The sequence below is a fragment of the Aquarana catesbeiana genome, linkage group LG03 (assembly GCF_042186555.1).
Source record: "Aquarana catesbeiana isolate 2022-GZ linkage group LG03, ASM4218655v1, whole genome shotgun sequence".
Classification (NCBI taxonomy): domain Eukaryota; kingdom Metazoa; phylum Chordata; class Amphibia; order Anura; family Ranidae; genus Aquarana; species Aquarana catesbeiana.
The window spans coordinates 193,962,673-193,985,568 of record NC_133326.1 but is presented as its reverse complement, the minus strand read 5'-3'; the positions used below and the strand labels follow the sequence as shown (position 1 = coordinate 193,985,568).

At 43.3% G+C, this 22,896-nt stretch overlaps 1 protein-coding gene across 4 annotated transcripts in view; it reads left to right on the top strand.

Annotated features, from left to right (window-relative positions):
* The window catches only part of LRRK2 (leucine rich repeat kinase 2), a 546,702-nt gene that overhangs the window by 226,907 nt on the left and 296,899 nt on the right, over window positions 1-22,896 (top strand). For all 4 annotated transcript variants that reach the window (XM_073619682.1, XM_073619683.1, XM_073619681.1 and 1 more), the window contains one exon: window positions 10,729-10,853. In XM_073619682.1, the coding sequence (XP_073475783.1) occupies window positions 10,729-10,853 (125 nt within the window). The remainder of the gene's footprint in view (window positions 1-10,728; window positions 10,854-22,896) is intronic.

Here is a 22,896-nt window from a genome sequence, read left to right as displayed (position 1 = left end):
AACCCTGGTGGGATCCATGTTGGTGTTCCAGCGACCCTGCCTTCCTTATACCCGGACTCCCATCCGCAGCAGTCAGCTGTAGGGTCCACTGCCTTGCGGTGCACTCCTGATCCCAACGGTGTGCATCTGTCACCTAGCCTCAAGGTGACCTGACACTCAACAACTCTGTGACTGTTCTTGAATGGCCCAGCCAGAGCCCTGACTTAAACCCAATTGAGCATCTCTGGAGAGACCTAAAAATGGCTGTCCACCAACGTTTACCATCCAACCTGACAGAACTGGAGAGGATCTGCAAGGAGGAATGGCAGAGGATCCCCAGATCCAGGTGTGAAAAACTTGTTGCATCTTCCCCAAAAAGACTCATGGCTGTATTAGATCAAAAGGGTGCTTCTACTAAATACTGAGCAAAGGGTCTGAATACTTAGGACCATGTGATATTTCAGTTTTTCTTTTTTAATAAATCTGCAAAAATGTCAACAATTCTGTGTTTTGCTATCAATATGGGATGCTGTGTGTACATTAATGAGGAAAAAAAAATGAACTTAAATGATTTTAGCAAATGGCTGCAATATAACAAAGAGTGAAAAATTGAAGGGGGTCTGAGTACTTTCCGTCCCCACTGTATATGTAGTTTTTACTTACCTCTCTCCAAAGCCCTAAGTCGCGTGTCTTTCTGCTGCTTCAATCCTCTGTTATCAGCATGATGACTTCTGACAAGCTCTCCGACACGGGAGATAAAAGCAGCTGAAAATTTGTGTCAGGGAGGTTGCTATAGATTAGCAGAGAGCTTGTCTATTCACAGCTCTGCAAGTTTCTTCAATCAGCTGTCACACAGTGTATGCCCAGACTCCCCTCCCACTGCTGAAATTGAAAGTGAAAATTCTAACATGATCACAGATCACATGATACAGAAAGCTGAAGACAGCAGATATGCATGTAAAACTTATTCAGGGAGATTTGTTTCATCTCTGTGTACCATCTGAGGCTGTTCACTTCACTGGGTATAGGAGAGGGTTTACATCCACTTTAAATTAGAATTCCAGTTTTACTTTTACTTTAGTTTGTTTGGGCGAGCCTGGATTAAATTGATTGATACCATTACAAAATGGTCTGGTTGCCTGGAATGCTGTAAAACACTGTAGTAGCTTGTGCTATATACAGTTAGCTGTGCTGTCTTCCTGCATGGCTTTGAAACTGGAAGCAAGACCTGCCTCTTCCACAGTGAGAAAATGTCTTATACTCATTGATAAAAAATACAAGGCTGTTCCTGAAAATCTAAAATGCCATATGACGATATATTTTTATTGATAAAAAACAAGGCTATTCCTGAATTGCTGAAATGCCATATGACCATGCAGGTGCAAAAACAAATGTCTCACAGCTGTGCTGCAAAATGGCATAGCTTACTTTATGCAAAGATTCTACAGTATATTGCAGCATCCAGTGGCCAGACTATTTTGCAGTGGTAAAAATGTGTTTGACCCAAGCTGGCCCAAACAATCTAAACTGAAAGTAAACCTGGAGTTCGGGTTTAATGTTTTCACTAAACGCTCACCCAGGATTCACACATTTTTATCTAGTCGGATTCAGTTGGAAAAATGTATGAATCCTGGGTGAAAGCGATGTGAAAAAAATGTGTAACTAGATCCCTTAGTGTACAGAACTGTGCAAAAATTTTTAAACAAGTTTGAGCAGATGCTGTAAATTAAGAATGCTTTCAGAAATAGAAGTGTTAATAGTTTATTTTTAATAATTAATAAAGTGAAAAGTAAATGAATAGAAGAGAAATCCAAATCAAATAAATATTTGGTATGACCATCCTTTGACCTCAAAAACCGCATCAGTTCCTCAATTCTTCTAGGTACACTTTACACACAGTTTTTGAAGGAACTCAGCAGGTAGGTTGGTCCAAATATCCACAAATAACCACAATTCTTGTGTGGATGTAGGCTGCCTCAAATCCTTCTTTCTCTTCATGTAATCCCAGACAGACTCAAAGTTGAGATCCAGGTTCTGTGGGCCAAACTATCACTTCCAGTACCACATGTTCTTCTTTACACTGAGGATAGTTCTTAATGACATTGGCTGCATGTTTGGAGTTGTTATCCTGCTGCAGAATGTATTTGGGGCCAATCGCATGCTTCTCTGATGGTTTGCAGTCTGACAGGTTACACAACCCTCCTGTTAATATATTCTTGTAAACCTTCCCTTATTGACAAGATTTGACTATTTCTCTTCACTATGTCCTTTAGGGTTCTTCCTCAACCGCTTAGATAACCAGGAGATATTTCATAGACTTAAGTCCATAAACCTCCAATACCTGAATTCTGTCATCAATTACTTCACAGTTACTGCTCTCCATACTCCCTAAAGCTGATGTCTGCACCCTTTTGGGATTTTTTCCCTGACATGTTATTCTCCTACTACATAGGTCTTTGGACAACCTTTTGTTCTTTTCTGATTTTATCTGGGAAAAAAAATGTTTCCCCTGTGTTCATTGAAAGGCACAGCAGAGATCTTGATCCCTGACCATTGGTTATGGTGCCACATTCAGGAGTTATAGTGTTGGAGGGAGCTTCTTTATTCAACTATTTTTATTTATATAATTTGTAGGCTCAATGTGAGCCAAATTTTGTAGCAATAAAGTATTTTCTAAATATACAAAGTAGTTGTTTTTTTTACATGCCTCCTAAGACTCTATATCTATGGCTACTTTTTGGTCTGTGATTACTATGTTGCAGCCATTTTCTTTCTAAGGTGCCCTAAAAAAAATATAGGGTGAATTTGGATTCCCCTTATTTATTATAAATATGTATTAACTTGTCTATTCTTATAGTTAGCTAGTCTATCAAAGCTCTAATAGAGTCAATGGTGATGGTACAACAACAATGCTAGCTATAAAATAAACACGCTGCTTAAATAAGCAAAGGATTTCATTTATTATAAAGAAAGTGGAAACAATAACATAAAACACTAAAAGAAGACTACAGAGCATATAAAACTAAAGAACATAGATGATACTTTACGCAAGGGCTTCCTCTATTTTCGGTATCTCGGCTGGGCTCAATGGGCAAGAGGAAGTCACTCTAGCTGGCCACTACTTTTCAAGCCCATTCAGACACCACGCACACAAACGCCCTGTATAGCCCTCTGTCCAATGAAAAATCCATAGGAGGTAGTTCTTCCTAATCACCAGGAAGTATATTCTTCCTCTGCCCGTCCTCCAGGAAGTATGCTGTAGTGTTCACTAGGGGCATCATTCGTCCATGAATTACTGCTATTTGACCCGGTCATCCTTCAGTAATAGCTGGCTTTTGATGTTCTATAACTCAGGAAATCAGTCCTGTGGCTCTGGACCGTTTCCTGTGGCTCTGGACCTAGCAGTTCCTCTGCATGAGATATTTTACTCCTTCCTTGACCTCTATGTGCCCTTATTGATGCCCTCTCTACATGTTCACTACTCACCTTTCCTTTGGTTGTGGCCTTCTCCCTCGCTTATGCCTCAGGAGTTGGAGGTTTTTACTGCAGTTGCACAGGTTCTTTAGGACAGGGTAACACCTACAAGCCTGTTTTTGGTTCCTATAGTGCAGCTCTCTGTGTTCTGGATCTGGTAGATTAGCCTTTTCTATGACGATTACCTTATACACTCCCTGACTCCATTCAACTGTCTGCTACTTGCTCTTCCTTTGAATTGGATCCCTTATTGGTTGTTCCTTCCTCTTCATAAATTGCAGCCTGCGCCCTTCTTTAGTTGTCCCCCTTTTTCAACCTTGCTTTCCTGGGCAGGTCATGTCATATATAGTATTCGGTCTTGGTTGTGATTCCTGCCTAATGGGACTTTACCTGACAGAGTTGTGGCCTTCTGCAGGGACCCAGTGCTGTACTGACTTTTCCTTGACTCTAGAGTGTGTGGTATTAGGTCTACAGTAATGATACTGTGTGGAAGCTTTAATCTTCCACGTCGCCTGTCACCAGATGCAGCTTGTCACTTGCCATGTCACCTGCTGCCAGTTGCAGCCTGCCACATCACTTGCCACCAGCTGCAGCTTGTCACTTTCCATCAGCTGCAGCTTGTCACTTTCCATCAGCTGCAGCTTGTCACTTTCCATCAGCTGCAGCTTGTCACTTTCCATCAGCTGCAGCTTGTCACTTTCCATCAGCTGCAGCTTGTCACTTTCCTTCAGCTGCAGCTTGTCACTTTCCTTCAGCTGCAGCTTGTCACTTTCCATCAGCTGCAGCTTGTCACTTTCCATCAGCTGCAGCTTGTCACTTTCCATCAGCTGCAGCTTGTCACTTTCCATCAGCTGCAGCTTGTCACTTTCCATCAGCTGCAGCTTGTCACTTTCCTTCAGCTGCAGCTTGTCACTTTCCTACAGCTGCAGCTTGTCACTTTCCTTCAGCTGCAGCTTGTCACTTTCCTTCAGCTGCAGCTTGTCACTTTCCATCAGCTGCAGCTTGTCACTTTCCATCAGCTGCAGCTTGTCACTTTCCATCAGCTGCAGCTTGTCACTTTCCATCAGCTGCAGCTTGTCACTTTCCATCAGCTGCAGCTTGTCACTTTCCATCAGCTGCAGCTTGTCACTTTCCATCAGCTGCAGCTTGTCACTTGCCATCAGCTGCAGCTTGTCACTTGCCATCAGCTGCAGCTTGTCACTTGCCATCAGCTGCAGCTTGTCACTTGCCATCAGCTGCAGCTTGTCACTTGCCATCAGCTGCAGCTTGTCACTTGCCATCAGCTGCAGCTTGTCACTTGCCATCAGCTGCAGCTTGTCACTTGCCATCAGCTGCAGCTTGTCACTTGCCATCAGCTGCAGCTTGTCACTTGCCACCAGATGCAGTTTGTCACTTTCCACGTCGCTTGCCACCAGATGCAGCATGTCACTTTCCACGTCGCTTGCCACCAGATGTAGCGAATCACTTGCCGCCAGTGCTATGGCACCCGAGTGTGTAAATCAGCACATCTCTCTGCTCGCTTGCTCTGATGGAGCAGCCTTCGCGACCCGGCTGTGAAGATAGATCAGCGATGATGAAGGGGGGGTGGGGAGAGATGATATCTCTCTGCTCACCCTCTGCAGCTCTTACCGTGCAGCCTTTGTGGCTGCAAAGAGGCCACGGTTCGGCAGCGGTCCGCGTCCTGGGGGTTGGGGACCCCCTGCTCTAGTGGATAGCGTTAGGGGGAAGCGTACCTATTTTTTACAGCTGGGAAAGCTTAGGGCCTTCTGAATATGTCTCATCCCTTTTTCAAAGGTGAATGGACCTCCTGGTTTCACTATGTCTTAGTTTACGAAGCCATGTCCTGGCTTGGCCCTCATTCTGTCTTCTGGGCTTGGTCTTCAGATTTCACAAGCCTGATGTTTCCAGAATGAGTGACACTCTTCCTCCTTGGAGGGTGGCATTTATTCCCCTTGAGCATCTGTGCAGGTTCCATCTGGGTGCTTGCCTGGGGGAGGCAGTTTTTTGTGGCTGGAAGCTAGATTTTTTTATCTTGGCTACCCTTTGGTCAGCTTACAGACCTTTTTCTTTGTAAGTATAGCAGGCCTGTGTGCAGACTTTGTGAGTTTTTAGGGACTAGGGGTTTCATTCTACCCAGGTTCCTGTGGGGAATGGTTCAAGAATGTCCCCATCTCATCTCTTTTCACTACTCAAAATTAAGAGGTCTACCCTTTTAAGTCCCCTTGTTTTCCTCAGGCCCGGGCATTCCTTGTGAAATCCATTAGATCTGTGTTACCCTCTTTCCTAACATCTCTGTTGATATTCCTGCGAACATTTCGTCTGTGTCCAGGTTATTTGCTGATGCTTGTCCCTCTGCTAGCCCTTCTGTGTTCTTGTGATTTTCACAACCTCTAGTTTGTGGGGGCAGTCAGTGCTGGCACTGACTGCAGCTGGAGTTTTTCCGTTCAGCTACAGTTTTGCTATACTTAGTTTCTAGTCTCTGTGTTAGGATCAAGTTAGGATTGTTTTTTCTTCATGTGTTCTTTCCTTCTGGGTATCGACAGATACAGCTGGAGATGGGGTCCTTTTGTTTCTTGGATGATTTTTAGACTTTCCACTACTAGCCTTCTACTCTCAATCCAGGAGTCATGCACCCTTCGCTTTGGTTGGGATGTTATAGTATTCATACCCCTTGAAATTTTCCACATTTTGTCATGTTACAACCAAAAACGTAAATGTATGTTATTGGGATTTTATGTGATAGACCAACACAAAGTGGCACATAGTTGTGAAGTGGAAGGAAAATGATAAATGGTTTTCAATTTGTTTTACAAATTAATACCTGAAAAGTGTGGTGTGCAAATGTATTCAGCCCCCTTTACTCTGATGCCCTAACTAAAATATAGTGGAATCATTCGCCTTCAGAAGTCACCTAATTCGTAAATAGAGTCCACCTATGTGTAATTTACCTCAGTATAAACACAGCTGTTCTGTGAAGCCCTCAGAGGTTTTTTAGAGAACCTTAGTGAACAAACAGCATCATGAAGGCCAAGGAACACACCAGACAGGTCAGGGATAAAGTTGTGGAGAAGTTTAAAGCAGGGTTTGGTTTTAAAAAAATATCCAAAGCTTTAAACATCTCACAGAGCACTGTTCAATCCATCATACGAAAATGGCAAGAGTATGGCACAACTGCAAACCTACCAAGACATGGCTGTCCACCTAAACTGCCAGGCAAGGAGAGCATTTATCAGAGAAGAAATCAATGGATGGTGTTGTGCTCCAAAATAACTAAAGTGCTGAAATAAGGTGACAATGTATATCGATTCAAGTGATAAACTTACATGTACTGATATATAAAAATATCCAATGCACACATAAGCAGAGAATCAATATAATGGTGATCAGTATAGTGCAATAAATGCAGATAAAGTGACTGTAGTGTATAAATACTAAAAAAATTCACAATGCATAAATAAAATAAATATTCAACAATCGTCCATATATATGAAAGTGTAAATAGTGCATCTGAGTCACAATTTGGAAGTAATGGCGCATTTCCAGTCCGGCAGCCGGCCAGAAAATAATCTGGCCTCTTCTCAGTCCTCAGTCTTCTGGACTGAGAAGAGTCCAGCTTTTTTGCTGGCCGGCTGCCGGACTGGAAACTTGCCATTTGCAGAGGTGCTACTGCTGCTCTGGGAATTGATCCGAGCGAACATAGCAAGGTCCCTGTTTAGGAAGGCGGAGTTGTGCTGATTTGCAGAGGAACGGATAGGAGACCCTCCTCTCTCCCTACAGTGATCATCCATCCCCTCTTTTTTTTTTTTTTTTTTTTAATGCTGCTTACCTTACAGCAGTAAGGTAAGAAGTTAGTACACCTGCGGATGTTATTTGCGAATGGCCCAGTCAAAGTCCAGACCTAAATCCAATTGAGAATTTGTGGCAAGACTTGAAAATTGCTTTTCAGATGCTCTCCATCCAATCTGACAGAGCTTAACCTCCCTGGTGGTTTTCCTGAGTGTGGCTTGGGGGTTAAATTTCAGTACCCCAAGCCACACTCAGAATTGCATTGCAGGATCCTGGTGCAGGTTACTTACCTTGTCCCCAGGATCCTACGATGTCTCCCTGCTGTGTCTGCGGGCTGTGGCCTTCGCCCAATGCCTCTGTGTGCCGGGCTCCGTTGCGACGGGGGCAGAGCTCGGCGACAAATTAAAAAAATAGAAAATTCATAACAAGTACAGTACAACGTAATCTTACAGATTACATTACTGTATGAAATCATTTCACATCCCTTTTGTCCCTAATGCTTTGTCCAATACACTGCATGCAGTTTTATATTAAATATACTGTTCTTTCTACCTGGAAACTTGAGATTGTCCATGGCATCCAAAAGGTGGCCCTTTACGTCAAAAGTGGTTTTAAACCAGCTAGAAAACTGCAATAGTATATTAGAACACTTGCAGAATTGAGCGATAGTGAATCGTGGGAAAATTCATTTTATTATCATTATTATTATTATTATATTATATTATTATTTTTTAGAATTATTTATAGTTATTTATTATAATATAATTTATGATTTTGTGTTTCAAACTTTATCATACCCGGGATATCTACTAGACTCTCGTGTGGACAGATTTAATTGTGTCTTTGCTAAGAATTACAGGCCTACAATATAAAACGCCAAATTTCTATGCAAAACAATCGTACCACTTTGAGACGCAAAAATCTGACATGATCATACCGCTAGGGTGGTTAAGCTATTTTACAAAGAAGAATGGGAAAAAAGTTCACTCTCTCTAGATGTACAAAGCTGGTAGAGTCATACCCAAAAAGACTTGCAGCTGTAAGTGCAGTGAAAGGTGGTTCTCCAAAGAATTGACTTTGGGAGGAGGGGGGGGGGAGCTGAATACAAATACACACACTTTTCAGATATTTATTTGGAAAAAAAAAATTAAAAACCATTTATCATTTTCCTTTCACTTCACAATTATGTTCCACTTTGTGTTGGCCTATCACATAAAATCCAAATAAAATACATTTTACGTTTTTGGTTGTAACATGACAAAATGTGTAAAATTTCAAGGGACATGAATACTTTTTCAAGGCACTGTATATGGCTGTGGTGGTCTTCATTCAAGAAGGTTCTGTATGCCCAGTCCATTCCAGATCCTGCTTTTCTACATTTGGTCATGCTGAGACGAGTACTGTTCTCTGGTCAGACCTCCTCGTGTGTTCTCTAAGACCTGGTTGTTCCTGGCCTGGTGACTCTGGAATATGTGTTCTCCCTGTGTCTTGATAATTCTCAGGTTGGATGCCAGCCTGTTGGACATCCATCCGGTTAGACATTGCATCTGTTTGTGGTTTCCAACCTGTGCAGCGTTCTGGCAGATGCTTGTGAGTCATTGTTGATGCTCTAGATCCCCAGTTGGCGGATTATTTCTTCTTATCGTCGGTGTCACTGACTACTTCCATGGGGGTGAGGCCCAGGTCTTGAGCCTTGAATCTCTGGACTGTAGTGAGTCTCTGGACTGTAGTGAGTCTCATGCTCTTGCTGTATGTAGAAATTGTATCAGCGCATGTATGCCAAAACCTGAAAGCAGCTGAACACCAGGGTCAAACGATCAAATCCCTCTAAGCAAATAAATAAAATAGGTGCAGCGCTAAAAACAAAAACACAAACCAAAAAAAAAAAATTTTTTAAATACAATAATCCAGGGATGAAGAAAATAACACTAGGGTAATGTCTCCTATAAATAATGCAGAGCACAAAGAATGTCCAGATATTAAACATGAATCCACCAGGCAAACGTGATATTCACAGCAATGATGTGTGACTGATAGAAGGACCCTTCACCAAAAACCGGATGGCCTCTCACCTGGTAACCAGGACCCTTCACAGAAGAGTCAAGCGAGCATTCCCATAGGGATCAACAAAGTGAAGATAAAGGTCCAATGGCAGGAGACTCCACCAGATAACCACGTAGCAGGGGGTCAGCGTGATTCATATAAACAAAAAGGGGACAGACATAGTGCTCTCCGTATAGTATACTTTATTGAAGGAATATAAAAAACTCACATAACAGGCACTTCACAAGTGCCAGAACGCTGACATAGAATACACACAGCAGAGTGAGTGCGAGCGGTGGAGCATGCGCAGTAGCCGCGGATGACGTCACGACGTCACGTTCTGGACGCGTTGCGTCCCAGTGGGCGGGGACTTCCTCAGCAGATTTTTTTATATTCCTTCAATAAAGTATACTATACGGAGAGCACTATGTCTGTCCCCTTTTTGTTTATATGAATCACGCTGACCCCCTGCTACGTGGTTATCTGGAGGAGTCTCCTGCCATTGGACCTTTATCTTCACTTTGTTGATCCCTATGGGAATGCTCGCTTGACTCTTCTGTGAAGGGTCCTGGTTACCAGGTGAGAGGCCATCCGGTTTTTGGTGAAGGGTCCTTCTATCAGTCACACATCATTGCTGTGAATATCACGTTTGCCTGGTGGATTCATGTTTAATATCTGAACATTCTTTGTGCTCTGCATTATTTATAGGAGACATTACCCTAGTGTTATTTTCTTCATCCCTGGATTATTGTATTTTAAAAATTTTTTTTTTTTGGTTCATGCTCTTGCTGGCATGTCATCTGTTTTTGTGGTGTTCTCCATGCATTTGGGCTCCCTGTTAACCTGGGAGCACAGACATCAGCTATCCCTCCTATCTTACTGTTAGATGTATCTGGTTCAATGCATTGTGTGTTCAGTTCTGGATCTGTGTTTTTGTTGATTCCAAAAAAGAAAGAAATCACTTTTGATGCAGTTGGCCAGCTTGAACATGTATTGCAATATATGGCAACTAAGAATCCCCATTTTGTATAAGTAACAGTTTGATATAAGAAAGTGTTACAAAAGGCAACACCTTCTTGGTTTCTCATGTGTTGTATTTATGAAACTATTTGGACCTGAACATTCAATTCTCAATTTCTGCTGCATGGTGCAGGTTGAAAACTGCAAAGGGCAGGGATGTCTGAAGTTGCTATATTACTGGCTAGAAGTGTATACGTACTGTGCTGTAACCCCTTTGCATTATGATTATGTGTGTGTGTATGTAGGTATATGTATGTATGTATATATATGTGTGTGTGTGTGTGTGTGTGTTTTCCTTATTTTAACCTAGTTATAATTGAGGTTTTAACGCACATACTCGCTATGCTATAAAGAGTACTAAAATCTATTTTAGAATTCAACCTTTAAAAAAAATTATTTGTAAATGCTTTTCATTGTATTTTCAAGCTCTTTTAATTTAGATGTAATGACTGTGACTATGACATGTCTGAATAATGCAATGAAGACGCACGAGAAAGTGTCATGTGTTCAGCTGGTGGCTCTGCGGTTAATGCTACAGATCATGTTTAATGGTGAGTCTTTGCTTATTGTGTTTTCTCGGGTAAACCATGTGTAATGGTAGTTAAGATGCAGACCAAAATACAATCTGCCCTATTAAAGCTTACTATTGTCTGTCCTTTTCTAAGCTAGTTTAGTTACCGTTCAAATCAGTACTTTATACCCATTTATCTTCTTCTTGCTGATGTGCCAAATTTTAAGTAAAAGTGATCTAGAGCACAGATTTGCTCTCTGTTCATAGGCCAGTAGTATTGCTGGCAGGAAATTTGTGGCTGTGTCCCACTGTTTAATTTTATCTTTTCAAGTAGTTGTGAACTCAAGATATCATGAAATAAGGTTATAATGGGTATATGTGTACCTTTTTTAAATGATCCATATTTATATTTGCTTATGTGATGAAAGACTGCATGGTGATCTCTCTGTTAATTGGTCTGCCTGCTTGTGTCTCTGAGGTCTAATTTGCTGTGTAGCTCTCACCTGCCCAAACACTAGACCAGGCCTCACTAAATGGCAGACTGCGGTCTGGACCCAGAATGAATGACCATCCTATCTGAAACACGGCTCTGCCACTTAGCAGCCTCTCCCGGTTGATATCCTCTTTCCCCCATTGCTGCCTTAGCTTTCATTCTTAAAGCAGTTGGTAGGCAGAAGGCATGGCATGTCTGGACAGAGGGCAGAACTACCCAACTTTTCAAACTAACGAGCTGGTGATTAGTTTCTAGGATGCGAAGCAGTCCTAGTAACCAATCACCTGCCTGTTAACAGGTAAATTTGGGCATTCCTGCCCTCTGTCCAGACATGCCGTGCCTTCTGCCTTCCAACTGCTTTGTAAGGTAAGATTGGAAAGGTTGGAGTAGGGCTACAGTGGCTAGCGAAAGTATTCGGCCCCCTTGAACTTTTCAACCTTTTGCCACATTTCAGGCTTCAAACATAAAGATATAAAATTTTAATTTTTTGTGAAGAATCACCAACAAGTGGAACACAATTGTGAAGTGGAACGAAATCTATTGGATATTTTAAACTTTTTTAGCAATTAAAAAACTGAAAGGTGGTGCATGCAAAATTATACGGCCCCTTTTACTTTCAGTGCTGCAAACTCACTCCAGAAGTTCAGCGAGGATCTCTGAATGATCCAATGTTGTCCTAAATGACTGATGGTGATAAATAGAATCCACCTGTGTGTAATCAAGTCTCTGTATAAATGCACCTGCTCTGTGATAGTCTCAGGGTTCTGTTGAAAGTGCAGAGAGCATCATGAAGACCAAGGAACACACCAGGCAGGTCCGTAGTACTGTTGTGGAGAAGTTTAAAGCCGGATTTGGATACAAAAAGATTTCCCAAGCTTTAAACATCCCAAGGAGCACTGTGCAAGCGATCATTTTGAAATGGAAGGAGTATCAGACCACTGCAAATCTACCAAGACCTGGCTGTCCCTCTAAACTTTCAGCTCAGACAAGGAGAAGACTGATCAGAGATGCAGCCAAGAGGCCCATGATCACTCTGGATGAACTGCAGAGAACTACAGCTGAGGTGGGAGAGTCTGTCCATAGGACAACAATCAGTCGTACACTGCACAAATCTGGCCTTTATGGAAGAGTGGCAAGAAGAAAGCCATTTCTCAAAGATATCCATAAAAAGTCTTGTCTAAAGTTTGCCACAAGCCACCTGGGAGACACATCAAACATGTGGAAGAAGGTGCTCTGGTCCGATGAAACCAAAATCGAACTTTTTGGCCACAATGCAAAACGATATGTTTGGCGTAAAATCAACACAGCTCATCACACTCAACGCACCATCCCCACTGTCAAACATGGTGGTGGCAGCATCATGGTTTGGGCCTGCTTTTCTTCAGCAGGGACAGGGAAGATGGTTAAAATTAAGGGGAAGATGGATGCAGCCAAATACAGGACCATTCTGGATGAAAACCTGTCTGCAGTCTGCAAAAGACCTGAAACTGGGACGGAGATTTATCTTCCAACAAGACAATGATCCCAAACATACAGCAAAATCTACAAAGGAATGGTTCACAAATAAACGTATCCAGGTGTTAGAATGGCCAAGTCAAAGTCCAGACCTGAATCCAATCGAGAATCTGTGGAAAGAGCTGAAAACTGCTGTTCACAAATGCTCTCCATCCAACCTCACTGAGCTCGAGCTGTTTTGCAAGGAAGAATGGGCAAGAATTTCAGTCTCTCGATGTGCAAAACTAATAGAGACATACCCCAAACGACTTGCAGCTGTAATCGCAGCAAAAGGTGGCTCTACAAAGTATTAACGCAAGGGGGCCGAATAATTTTGCACGCCCCACTTTTCATTTTTTTATTAGTTAAAAAAGTTTCAAAAATCCAAAAGATTTCGTTCCACTTCACAATTGTGTCCCACTTGTTGGTGATTCTTCACAAAAAATAAAAATTTTATATCTTTATGTTTTGAAGCCTGAAATGTGGCAAAAGGTTGAAAAGTTCAAGGGGGGCGAATACTTTCGCAAGCCACTGTATGAATGGAAGGGGTAAGTGTTGGAGGTGACTGGTTTGCAAGAAAGGGGGGGCCTGTAAAGGGGATTGGAGTACAAGAAGGGGGGGGAGGACTGTGAAGGGGACTGAGATACAAGAAAAGGGGGATAGCTGTCTGTGAAGGGGACTGGGACACAAAAAAGGGGGGGACCAATAAGGAGACTGGGTTACAAGAAGGGGGAACTGTGAAGGGGACTGGGGTTTGAGAAGGGGGGGCTGTGAAGGGGACTGGGATGCAAGGAAACGGGGGTGGGGGGGGGTGGTTTAATTTGCTGAAAGTGCAGTTTAATATGGCTACCTGGAGTGTTCTGTACAGAACGCCCCCCAGAATCCATCATTTCCTGCTTGTGTGATTGGCTCTGTAATTTTCCCAGAAGTCTGCACTAAGATTCAAGTCAGATTTCCGGCATCCCCTGCAACAAAAAATGTAATTTTTTTGTGAGAGACTTTGTGTGAAATCACTAAAGGTATGCTGACCCTGTGATTTTCCTCATTAGAGGCCTTCAGGTGCACAGCTGATTGATAATTATGAAACCACCTCCATTAGACTATACTAGGCTTCACACTAAGGCAGTTTTACAGCTAGAAAAAGCCTGTAAATAACTCCTGAAAACTGCCTCCCATTCATTGCAGTGTGACTTTTCACACTGGGGAGGTGCGCTTGTTAGGAAATGTCCTGCAAGCAGCATCCTTGGGGCAGTTTGGGAGCGCTGTATACAGCGCTCCCAAAATTCCCTGCCTATTGAAATGAATAGACGGCGCTTCCAAAGCGCTTGAAAAGCGCTTTGGAAGCGCCGCAACAAGGGCACTTTTAATCCCTTCGGCCGCTAGCAGCCGAAAAAAGCGCCGCTAAAACAAGCCTTAATCATTTCTTCACAATAACGAAAGGTAGGAATCTGCAACAAACTTTGTTAAAATCCTTGTAATGTGGTTTTCTCAAGAAAAGTGGAGTTACACTTTAACCTTTCAATTATTTGTTCAGCAGAGTTTTCCAACCTGATACTTCGGCTATTTTTTGGCTCTAAAAGGTTAAAACCTATTTTCTATTTGTACGCATTAGCTGGATGACAAACGAACAAAACGGTCCAAATGACAGATTTTCAAACGATTTTTCGGCTAGTGTGTGGCCAGCATTAGTATATGTACGTCATACCAAAAGTGTTCCCCTGCAGATGCCTCCGCCAAATAAATTTTTGGGTCCCAGTTCAAGGCTCGTGGTCCACTGTAATGCCGCGTACACATGATCGGATTTTCCGACAACAAAACTGTGGATTTTTTTTTCGAAGGATGTTGGCTCAAACTTGTCTTGCATACACACGGTCACACAAATGTTGTCGGAAATTACGAACGTCAAAAACGCAGTGACGTGCAAGACGTACGACGAGCCGAGAAAAAGAAAGTTCAATAGCCAGTGCGGCTCCTTTTGCTTGATTCCGAACACGCATGAGCTTTTGTGCGACGGACTTGTGTACACACGATCGGACTTTCCGACAACAAGTGAAGTTGACGGAAAATTGAGAACCTGCTCTCAAATATTTGTGGCCGGAAATTCCGTCAGCAAATGTTCGATGGAGCATACACATGGTCGGACTTTCCGACAACAAGCTCAGATCGAACATTTCCCGTTGGAAAGTCCGACTGTGTGTATGCGGCATTACGGTTCGGTATCCTGTATGCCTTCTCTAACACACTGGACCCTACTGTTGACTACCTTCCCACTGACGTCAGGGTTTCTTCCAATTATTTATTTTCTAAGTGGAGTTTGCAGTTGGCAATTTATTACTTGAAAGCATTAAAAAAGACACACTCCTCTTAATGTAGCATCTAAAACTATATAGAAATGTTAATAGTATTACATTTAAATTAATACAGTGCTTAACTAGTTCCTCTCTAAAGCAAATTTTAGCACACATGAATAGCATAAATTATATAGTATAGTAGTTGCAATTATTTATTTTACGTAATACTCGCTCAACTGTATATCAAATCTATATTTTACTTTCAAAAGGTTTTTTATTTTCGGGAAAAAAATATGCTCCTTTACAGAGAAGAGTAGAACATTAAAGGTACAGTTAGGATGTGTAGCATACAAGTCATGGTAAAACAAGGCAATAACAAGATCTATCTCTATCTCTATAATTTCTATCTCTATCATTTCTATCTCTATCATTTCTATCTCTATCATTTCTATCTCTATCATCTCTATCTCTATCTCTATCTCTATCTCTATCTCTATCTCTATCTCTATCTCTATCTCTATCTCTATCTCTATCTCTATCTCTATCTCTATCTCTATCTCTATCTCTATCTCTATCTCTATCTCTATCTCTATCTCTATCTCTATCTCTATCTCTATCTCTATCTCTATCTCTCATATATATACCCAAGAATGAACATTATTAATTACTAGTCTCTGAAGAGCTGTAATAGACTTGTAGACTAATCGCCCCCGGCAGTAACCACTGCTACAGGTAAGAGGCTCTTCTCTTGGAGGCGTAGGCCCCCTCCGGGAGCCTAGAAGGAGTAATTGGGCATCCACCTCCCCGGAAATCCTATTGGGAACATTCTGTGCCGGGTGTTGGGACACCTGCATTCCCCCACCCCCCCCCCCCCCCGAGGGTCTCCTCTCAAAACTTTTGATTGCTAGGAAAGAGCCCTAGTATGATCCCAGTAGATGTTGATGATCCCTGAGTGGGAAAGAGGATAGAAATCTAGAGAAAGAAAAGAGATAGATAGAATAGAGTGTGTGTGTGTGTGTGTGGGGGGGGGGGGGCAGGGGGAAAGAGGGAGGAGGGTTCAACACCCGGGATGATGGAGATTCCCATAAATAGAGCCCAAGGTTCCTAGATCATTTCAAACTTATGTGCCGAGTCTGAGAGGATACTAGCCAGTTTTTCTTGGGCCATAATCCATGAAACTTTCTGTTTGACTGCCCTTATTGAGACTCAAGGTTGCTTCCAGGCCTTAGCTAGGGTTAGTTTGGCTCCCACAGTATGAAGTGTATCAATTTTCGGTTACATTTGGAGATCTTTGGGATATGTGAGTTCAGTAGTGCGACTTCTGGGGACCTGGGGATCTCGCAGCTTGTGACCCTTCTAATGAGGTTAAAGATCCTTCTCCAGAAAGACCTGATTCTAGGGCACTCCCACCATATGTGGGCTAACGTGCCCAATATTTGGCATCCCCTAAAGCATAGGGGATCCGCTGAGGGATAAATTGAAGCTAGTCTGGCGGGTGTCGTGTACCACCTAGTCATGACCTTTGTTTGGTTCCATTAGGCGTGCCAGGTCCCATTGAAATTGAAGTTCTTCTTCGGCACATAAGTTTGGGGATATATGGGGATTTACGCAATGGCTGGGAAAGTGACACGTAGATGACTGAAATGCCGCCCCTCTGGTCCCTGGCTTGTTCACACTAAAGCTCATAGGCTGTGAATGGGGGGTTCGGGTTTATCTGTCTAGATTCTGTGGAGGAAGTTTGAGATTTGGCTGTATCGGAATCATTCCGATTGCAGGAGATCTAGTTTGCTGACACAATGGGCTAGGGAGATGGGGCCCCTTGATGTATAATTTTGTCCTATACGGTACAGCCCCTTGTCCAGCCACCATTGGAAGGCCTTTATGTCCAACTCTGGAGGAATTTTCGGATTACGAAACAGATGTGCCAGGGGATCCATTTCTGAGATGAGGTGTGGTTCATGCCTTAATTTGTCCCACAGAGCCAAGGAGTGAAAGTGTCGGAGCTAGGATTGGCGGACAGCTTCTAGGTGGGTTCCAGAGGAAAAAGTCTAATGTGTGTTGTGGCACAGCCTGGTGTTCTATCTGAACCCAATCTGGTTTTTCCCTATTAGTGTAGATTGTGGAGAGTCTGGAAGCTTGGTAGTATCTGTTTAAGTGAGGGAGACCCAACCCGCCTTGTTTACGGGAGAGGTAGAGGGTGTGTTGTTGGATCCTATATCTGGAGCCTCCACAGATAAACTTAAGTATTTTGCTCTGAAAGGACCTGAGGTGGTCCCTCCTTAATGGGATGGGGAGGGAACGGAAAAGGTAAAGTATTCTAGGAAGCGGTGTCATTTTGACTGCATTTATTCTCCTTATCCATGAGAGGTTTTGTTTGGACCGAAACTTTAAGTCTTGTTCCAGTTTGTGGTACATAAGAGGGTCGTTTCTGGCATATGGCGTGTCAAATTTAGAGGTGAGGGAAATACCTAGATATTTGATGGAGTCTTTCCAGTCAAATTTGAAGTTCTGTTTCTCGGGGGCAAGGGAGATGTTTTTAGGGCTTGAGATTTGTTATAGTTGACATGGAGGCAAAGGAAGAAAGAGTACTACATAGCTTGGGGAGAGAGGTTAAAGGTGGGGTTATGAAATAAATTAGGTCGTCAGCGAAGAGAGAGCATTTGTGGACCTGGAGACAGCAAGAAACCCCTTTGATGTCTGGATTTTCTCGTATTGCTATTGCTAGAGTCTCTATGGCTATGGTGAAAATTAGTGGTGATAAAGGGCAACCCTGTCTTGTACCTCTAGCAATATGGATGGGGGGTGAGTAATAGCCCTATAGGCGTATTAGTGCTTTGGGAGAGTAATAAAGGGCTCTCGTAATGCCTAGGAAACGGTGACCAAAACCCCAATGCTCCAACAGCGTTAAGATATATGGCCAGGACACTAAATCAAACGCTTTATGAATATCAAGGGAAAGCAGCAATCCCTGTTGTTTAGAGCCCCCTGGCCAATTGGATTGTAGGATGGATATTATATCTATGGCCCTTCTGGTTTGGTCAGGGCCTTGTCTCCCTGGGATGAAACCCACCTGGTCCTTGTGAATATAAGAACTTATGAAAGAGGCTTGTTGGTTAGCTAGGATTTTGGTGAGGATTTTCAGATCATTATTTATGAGCGATATTGGTCGGTAATTTCCTACCTCCTCAGGGTTCTGATCAGGTTTCGGGATAACAGTAATGAAAGCTGTATTTAAGTCAGAGCTTAGGGGGTCGCCGGATACTTTGGCGTTGAAGAATTTAGCCATATATGGGGCTAGAGTATCAGTGAGTATCAGTGAAAGCTTTGTAATATGGGACCGAAAGACCGTCTGGTTCAGGGGCCCCATTTTAGGTTTCTAATGACCTCCAAAATTTCCTCTTCCGTGATGTTTTTTTCCATAATGGTTTTATGTTTATCAGAGAGTGTGGGGATAGGGAGGGTTTCGAGGAATTGAGATGGTGTTTTGGTTGCCCTGCGAAGTGGAGCTATAAAGTTTATCATATAAGTCTCTGAAGGCTACCAGGATTTTGGTGGGATCAGATGTTGTGGACTGACCATGAGTCCGGATCTTGGGGAGAGAATGAATCCTCACCCTTGGGGACAGTTTGGTGGCCAGCATTAGTCCAAGTTTGTCTTTCTGGGTATAAAATTTAGTGTCACTCCAGCGAATTTTCTCGGCTCGAACTGTTAGAGCCAGGTTCAGCTCGAGTCTAGCTACATCTATTTAGGAGATAGGGACCCCCGAGGGATCCCTTTTGTGTCGTGCCCTTAGGAATGAGTATGCTTGTTCCAGTCTTACTATATCTGCCTTTCTTTCTTTTTTGATTTGAGTGGCAATTTGGATTAACTTCCCCCTTATGGTTACTTTATGAGCAGCCCACAACATCTCCGCTGAAGTATCACTTACATCATTCAGTGTAAAATATTCTAGGAGGGCTTTGTTTATTTCGGTGACCCTAATGTAGTCAGATAAAATGGATTCATTTAGCCTCCACTGAGTATATTTGGGGTGGTTAGATTTTTTTAAAGAGAGATACGGTCACTATGGAGTGGTCTGAAAGTGCGGTGTCTATAATTTTTGAGCTGGAAACATTGGGCAGGTGGTGTGTGGATATTAGAATGTGGTCTATTCTAGCATAAGAATGGTGGGGGCTAGAGAAATTAGTAAAGTCCCTTTTCATTGGGTTCATCTCTCACCAAACATCTGCCAGGCCTTGGGAATGGACCAATCTAGCAATTTTGAGACTAGCCCTGGTTGGGTGGGTTAAGAGAGTTTTGGGTGGGTTGCACTTATTCAGTGCTTGGTCAAACGCCACGTGGAGTCCCCTCCTAGAATGGGGCTCCCCTCCAAGTCAGGGTTCAGCGTAGCCCACATTGTTGGAAAAAAATTTAAATTGGCCCTTGTTGGGAGCGTAATAGGAGATAAAGGAGAATAAATGACCTTCTATGAACCCTTTAACTAAAAAAAAAAAAAAAATGCCCTCCAGGTCTTTATAATCTGCCTGCCAGGTGAAGTTACAAGTTTTGGAAAATAATATAGCGACACCTTTAGATTTTACCTCTGCCTTTGCCAGGTAGAACAAAGGGTACTGATGGTGGAGAAATTTGGGGCTGTACCGTTGAGGGAAATGGGTTTCCTGTACCATAATAATATCTAGCTTGAGGGATCTGTAACTGTTGAAGATCTTTCTCCTTTTGAGAGGGAGCGTTAGTGTGGGTCTGGTAGAATTAGCCATGGAGCAGATGCAGGTGGATGCTGTCATATAGTGTGTCACTTACCGTAGCAGGGACCTTGTACCGATTGCTAGTAAAGAGGAACCAACAAAGCTTGACTACCGTACACATGGAAAATCTTGAGTTGAACCTGTTGAGTTACTGAGAACAAAAACATGACAGAGCGAAAATGAAAGTGAGGATGGATGAAGAGGCTATAAAAAGTATCTTCAGTAGGTTTAGACCGGAGCCTTGGGGGGGGGATCATCCTCCAGGAACCGCACCAAACGGTTAGTGTCTGATCTACTAAGAGCAGACAAACTATCCCGCAGAGTCAATAGGAGACTGAGGAATAGGTGGAGGCACATGCCCAGCACCCAGATCTAAGGCACCCTTTATAACAGTAAAGAAAACGGAAAAATTGAACACAGAGAATATACTTTCTGTAGATAAGAGTTGTTCCGTACCCACAGGAGTTCCTTTGTATCGGATCTCCCTTCCCTTCCTCTCCAATAGGGGGGGGGGGGTCCCAAGGCATTACTTAGCCTGTTTTGGAGCCAAAAAAGAGCTTGCAGTCAAAAAAGTCTTGTCAGCTTATTAAGGCTATCATGTTCAGTGGGCCTGCTAAGAACCCATGCACTAAATTTTACGGAGATAACAGTACTCCAAAAAACAGAAACCGGGGGAGCCCAGTCCAATCCGGAACTAAAGAGAGAAAAATTAAAATCAGAAATATTTCTGACAAAAATAACAGAACCTTTGCAGCGATTGCTCTGATCAGCAGGGTTGGATGTCCCTGGCTACCTCGGCCTTAAAGAGGTGAGGAAAAAAGTGTAAGTTGTAGAGGTTAATTCTTCGCCTCAGGTCTGGCAGTTGTCCTTTGTTCTCTTGGTTCTTGGCTTGTTCCACAGGGGGGTCAGAGGGCTCATAGGAGGTGGAAGTTTTGCGGAGTTGAGAATGGAGTTAGACATGTCCATATCTGCTTCCAGCGAGATGAGCTTCAGGAATAGGAGGATTTTCTCCCCTTCCTGGAGACTGGAGAAGGAGTAATGCTTGCTCTTGAAGTAACATTTAACAGCAAATGGGAAGGTCCACCAGTATTTAATGTCCTTTTGGGTGAGGACTGAGAGTAGGGGTTTCAAGGCCCGTCTCCGCTGGATTGTAGAGGGGGATAAGTCCCCAAAGATTAGTATTGGGTGGCCTCGATATGTAATCTGTTTCAGCGCTCTGAATTGCTTCATTAGCTCCTCCTTGACTGAATAAAAGTGAGGTTTTGCGATGATGTCCCTAGGGGAACCATCCTTCCTTGGGGGTCCCAAGGCTCTGTGGACTCTGTCCAATTCCAGATGGTGCTGTGGGATGTTAGGGATCAAGGTTTTGATCTCCTGGGTAGCCTGGGAGACATCCACGATGAACTCTGGGAGACCTCTGATCCTAAAATTGTATCTTCTGGATCTGTTTTCTAGCTTGTCGATCCTAGAAAGGGCTGCGTCTAGCCTGTCTTGAAGTGTCTGAATATGGTCTGAGTATTGATTGGTGGCTGCCACCGTCCTATCCAGTTTGTTCTCAATGCCTTCCATCCTGGAGCCCAGGTTTTCGAAGTCGGCTTTGATTTCCCCTGTTATCTTTGTTGCCGTGGAGGCCAGGCCCCTCTCCAGTAGTTCAGAAAGCTTCAGGTATCGTTCTCCTGGCTGGAAGTATGTGTCCTGAGCAGGGGTGGTAGGGACAGAGATCCCCTGGTGTGTTGTGAAAGAAGGCCCAGCCGAAGAAAATGCACTGTCCCCAAAGCCACGGCCAAGTAGTGATTCAAGAAGCCGGGGAAGGTGTCATAAACTGGTGGTTACGGTTCTGGCCTGCAGGTGTGTATATGAGGAAAGCAGGGGCGATCACTTGCCTGGGTTCTGCCTGTCCCTCCGTGCCTGGAACATGCTGTTGGGCCGCGGCGGCCATCTTGGCGCACCCTTCCGGCGCTGCGGACTCAAATTGCAGCCCAAGGTCTCTGCAAGCTGAGATCCCAGTAATGCGGGTGTTCTGCCTGGCTGGTTAAGGGTCTGAATCACCGAGTGTAGCTTGTCTCTAGGGGCTCTGTGAGCTGCCGTGGGCACCGTTGGGTCTGGGTGGAACGGAGCGGCCATCTGGATCTGGGTGGAACGAAGCGGCCATCTTGGAAACTCCACACATGCGCACTCCTCCAAATCTATATTTTAAGGAAAAAATACACTACAATGAATGTTATTGCACACAAACTAAATTTATTCCACAACTTTTTTGATGAAATAAAAGATGAAGTATTGTAAATGGATCCCAAATGTGCCAAGTCATCTAAAGTCCATGCATTTGTGGAACAGCGCAAAATTATCAATGAGACGCTTTAAATGTCTTAATATACGTGTTTACATACACGTGCGCACCTTGGGTCACAGTTGCGTGGTGGACAAGCAAGATGGGGTCACACTGTATACTTCTGAAGACCGGGGCTATATTTGCATTATATTCAGTACAGTGTAAACTTTTCAAATGTGGTGCTAAAACTCAGCCATTCAGAGCTTAGTCTTACATGAATGACCACATGTTAACATGAAAGCACAGATGGCACATTTTAGCACCATTTTTGCCTAGAGCCTTTATGTGGTACTCATGCGCATCTTCCCACCTATTCATCATGCTACTGGGCAGTCCACACCCAGGTTTCTGCTTTTGCCTTCTGGACATGCTTGCTTAGCCTATATTCCTCACCCTATTTAATGAGTACTTCACAGGCGAATACTCTCACATGTAGGCATGGCAGGGACCAGGGGAAAGGGAGCCATTGCAAAACTCCTAGTGAACATTCACTCTGCTGAAGGCCCGCACAACACTCATCTCAGTGTGACGATGCGTTCCTTGCATCGGAGCAGGAGCCGACTCCCACATCGGTGTCTGACAAAAGCAGAATTTTCTGTATCTATGTCACAAATCCTTGGACAAATAACAGCTGTAATACAGCCATCTTTGCCCAGGGCTAAGATGATTTTGGCTGAATGTCTCAGGGTAGTTTAATGTGTGTAATAATTTAAATGTGTAATGTAATT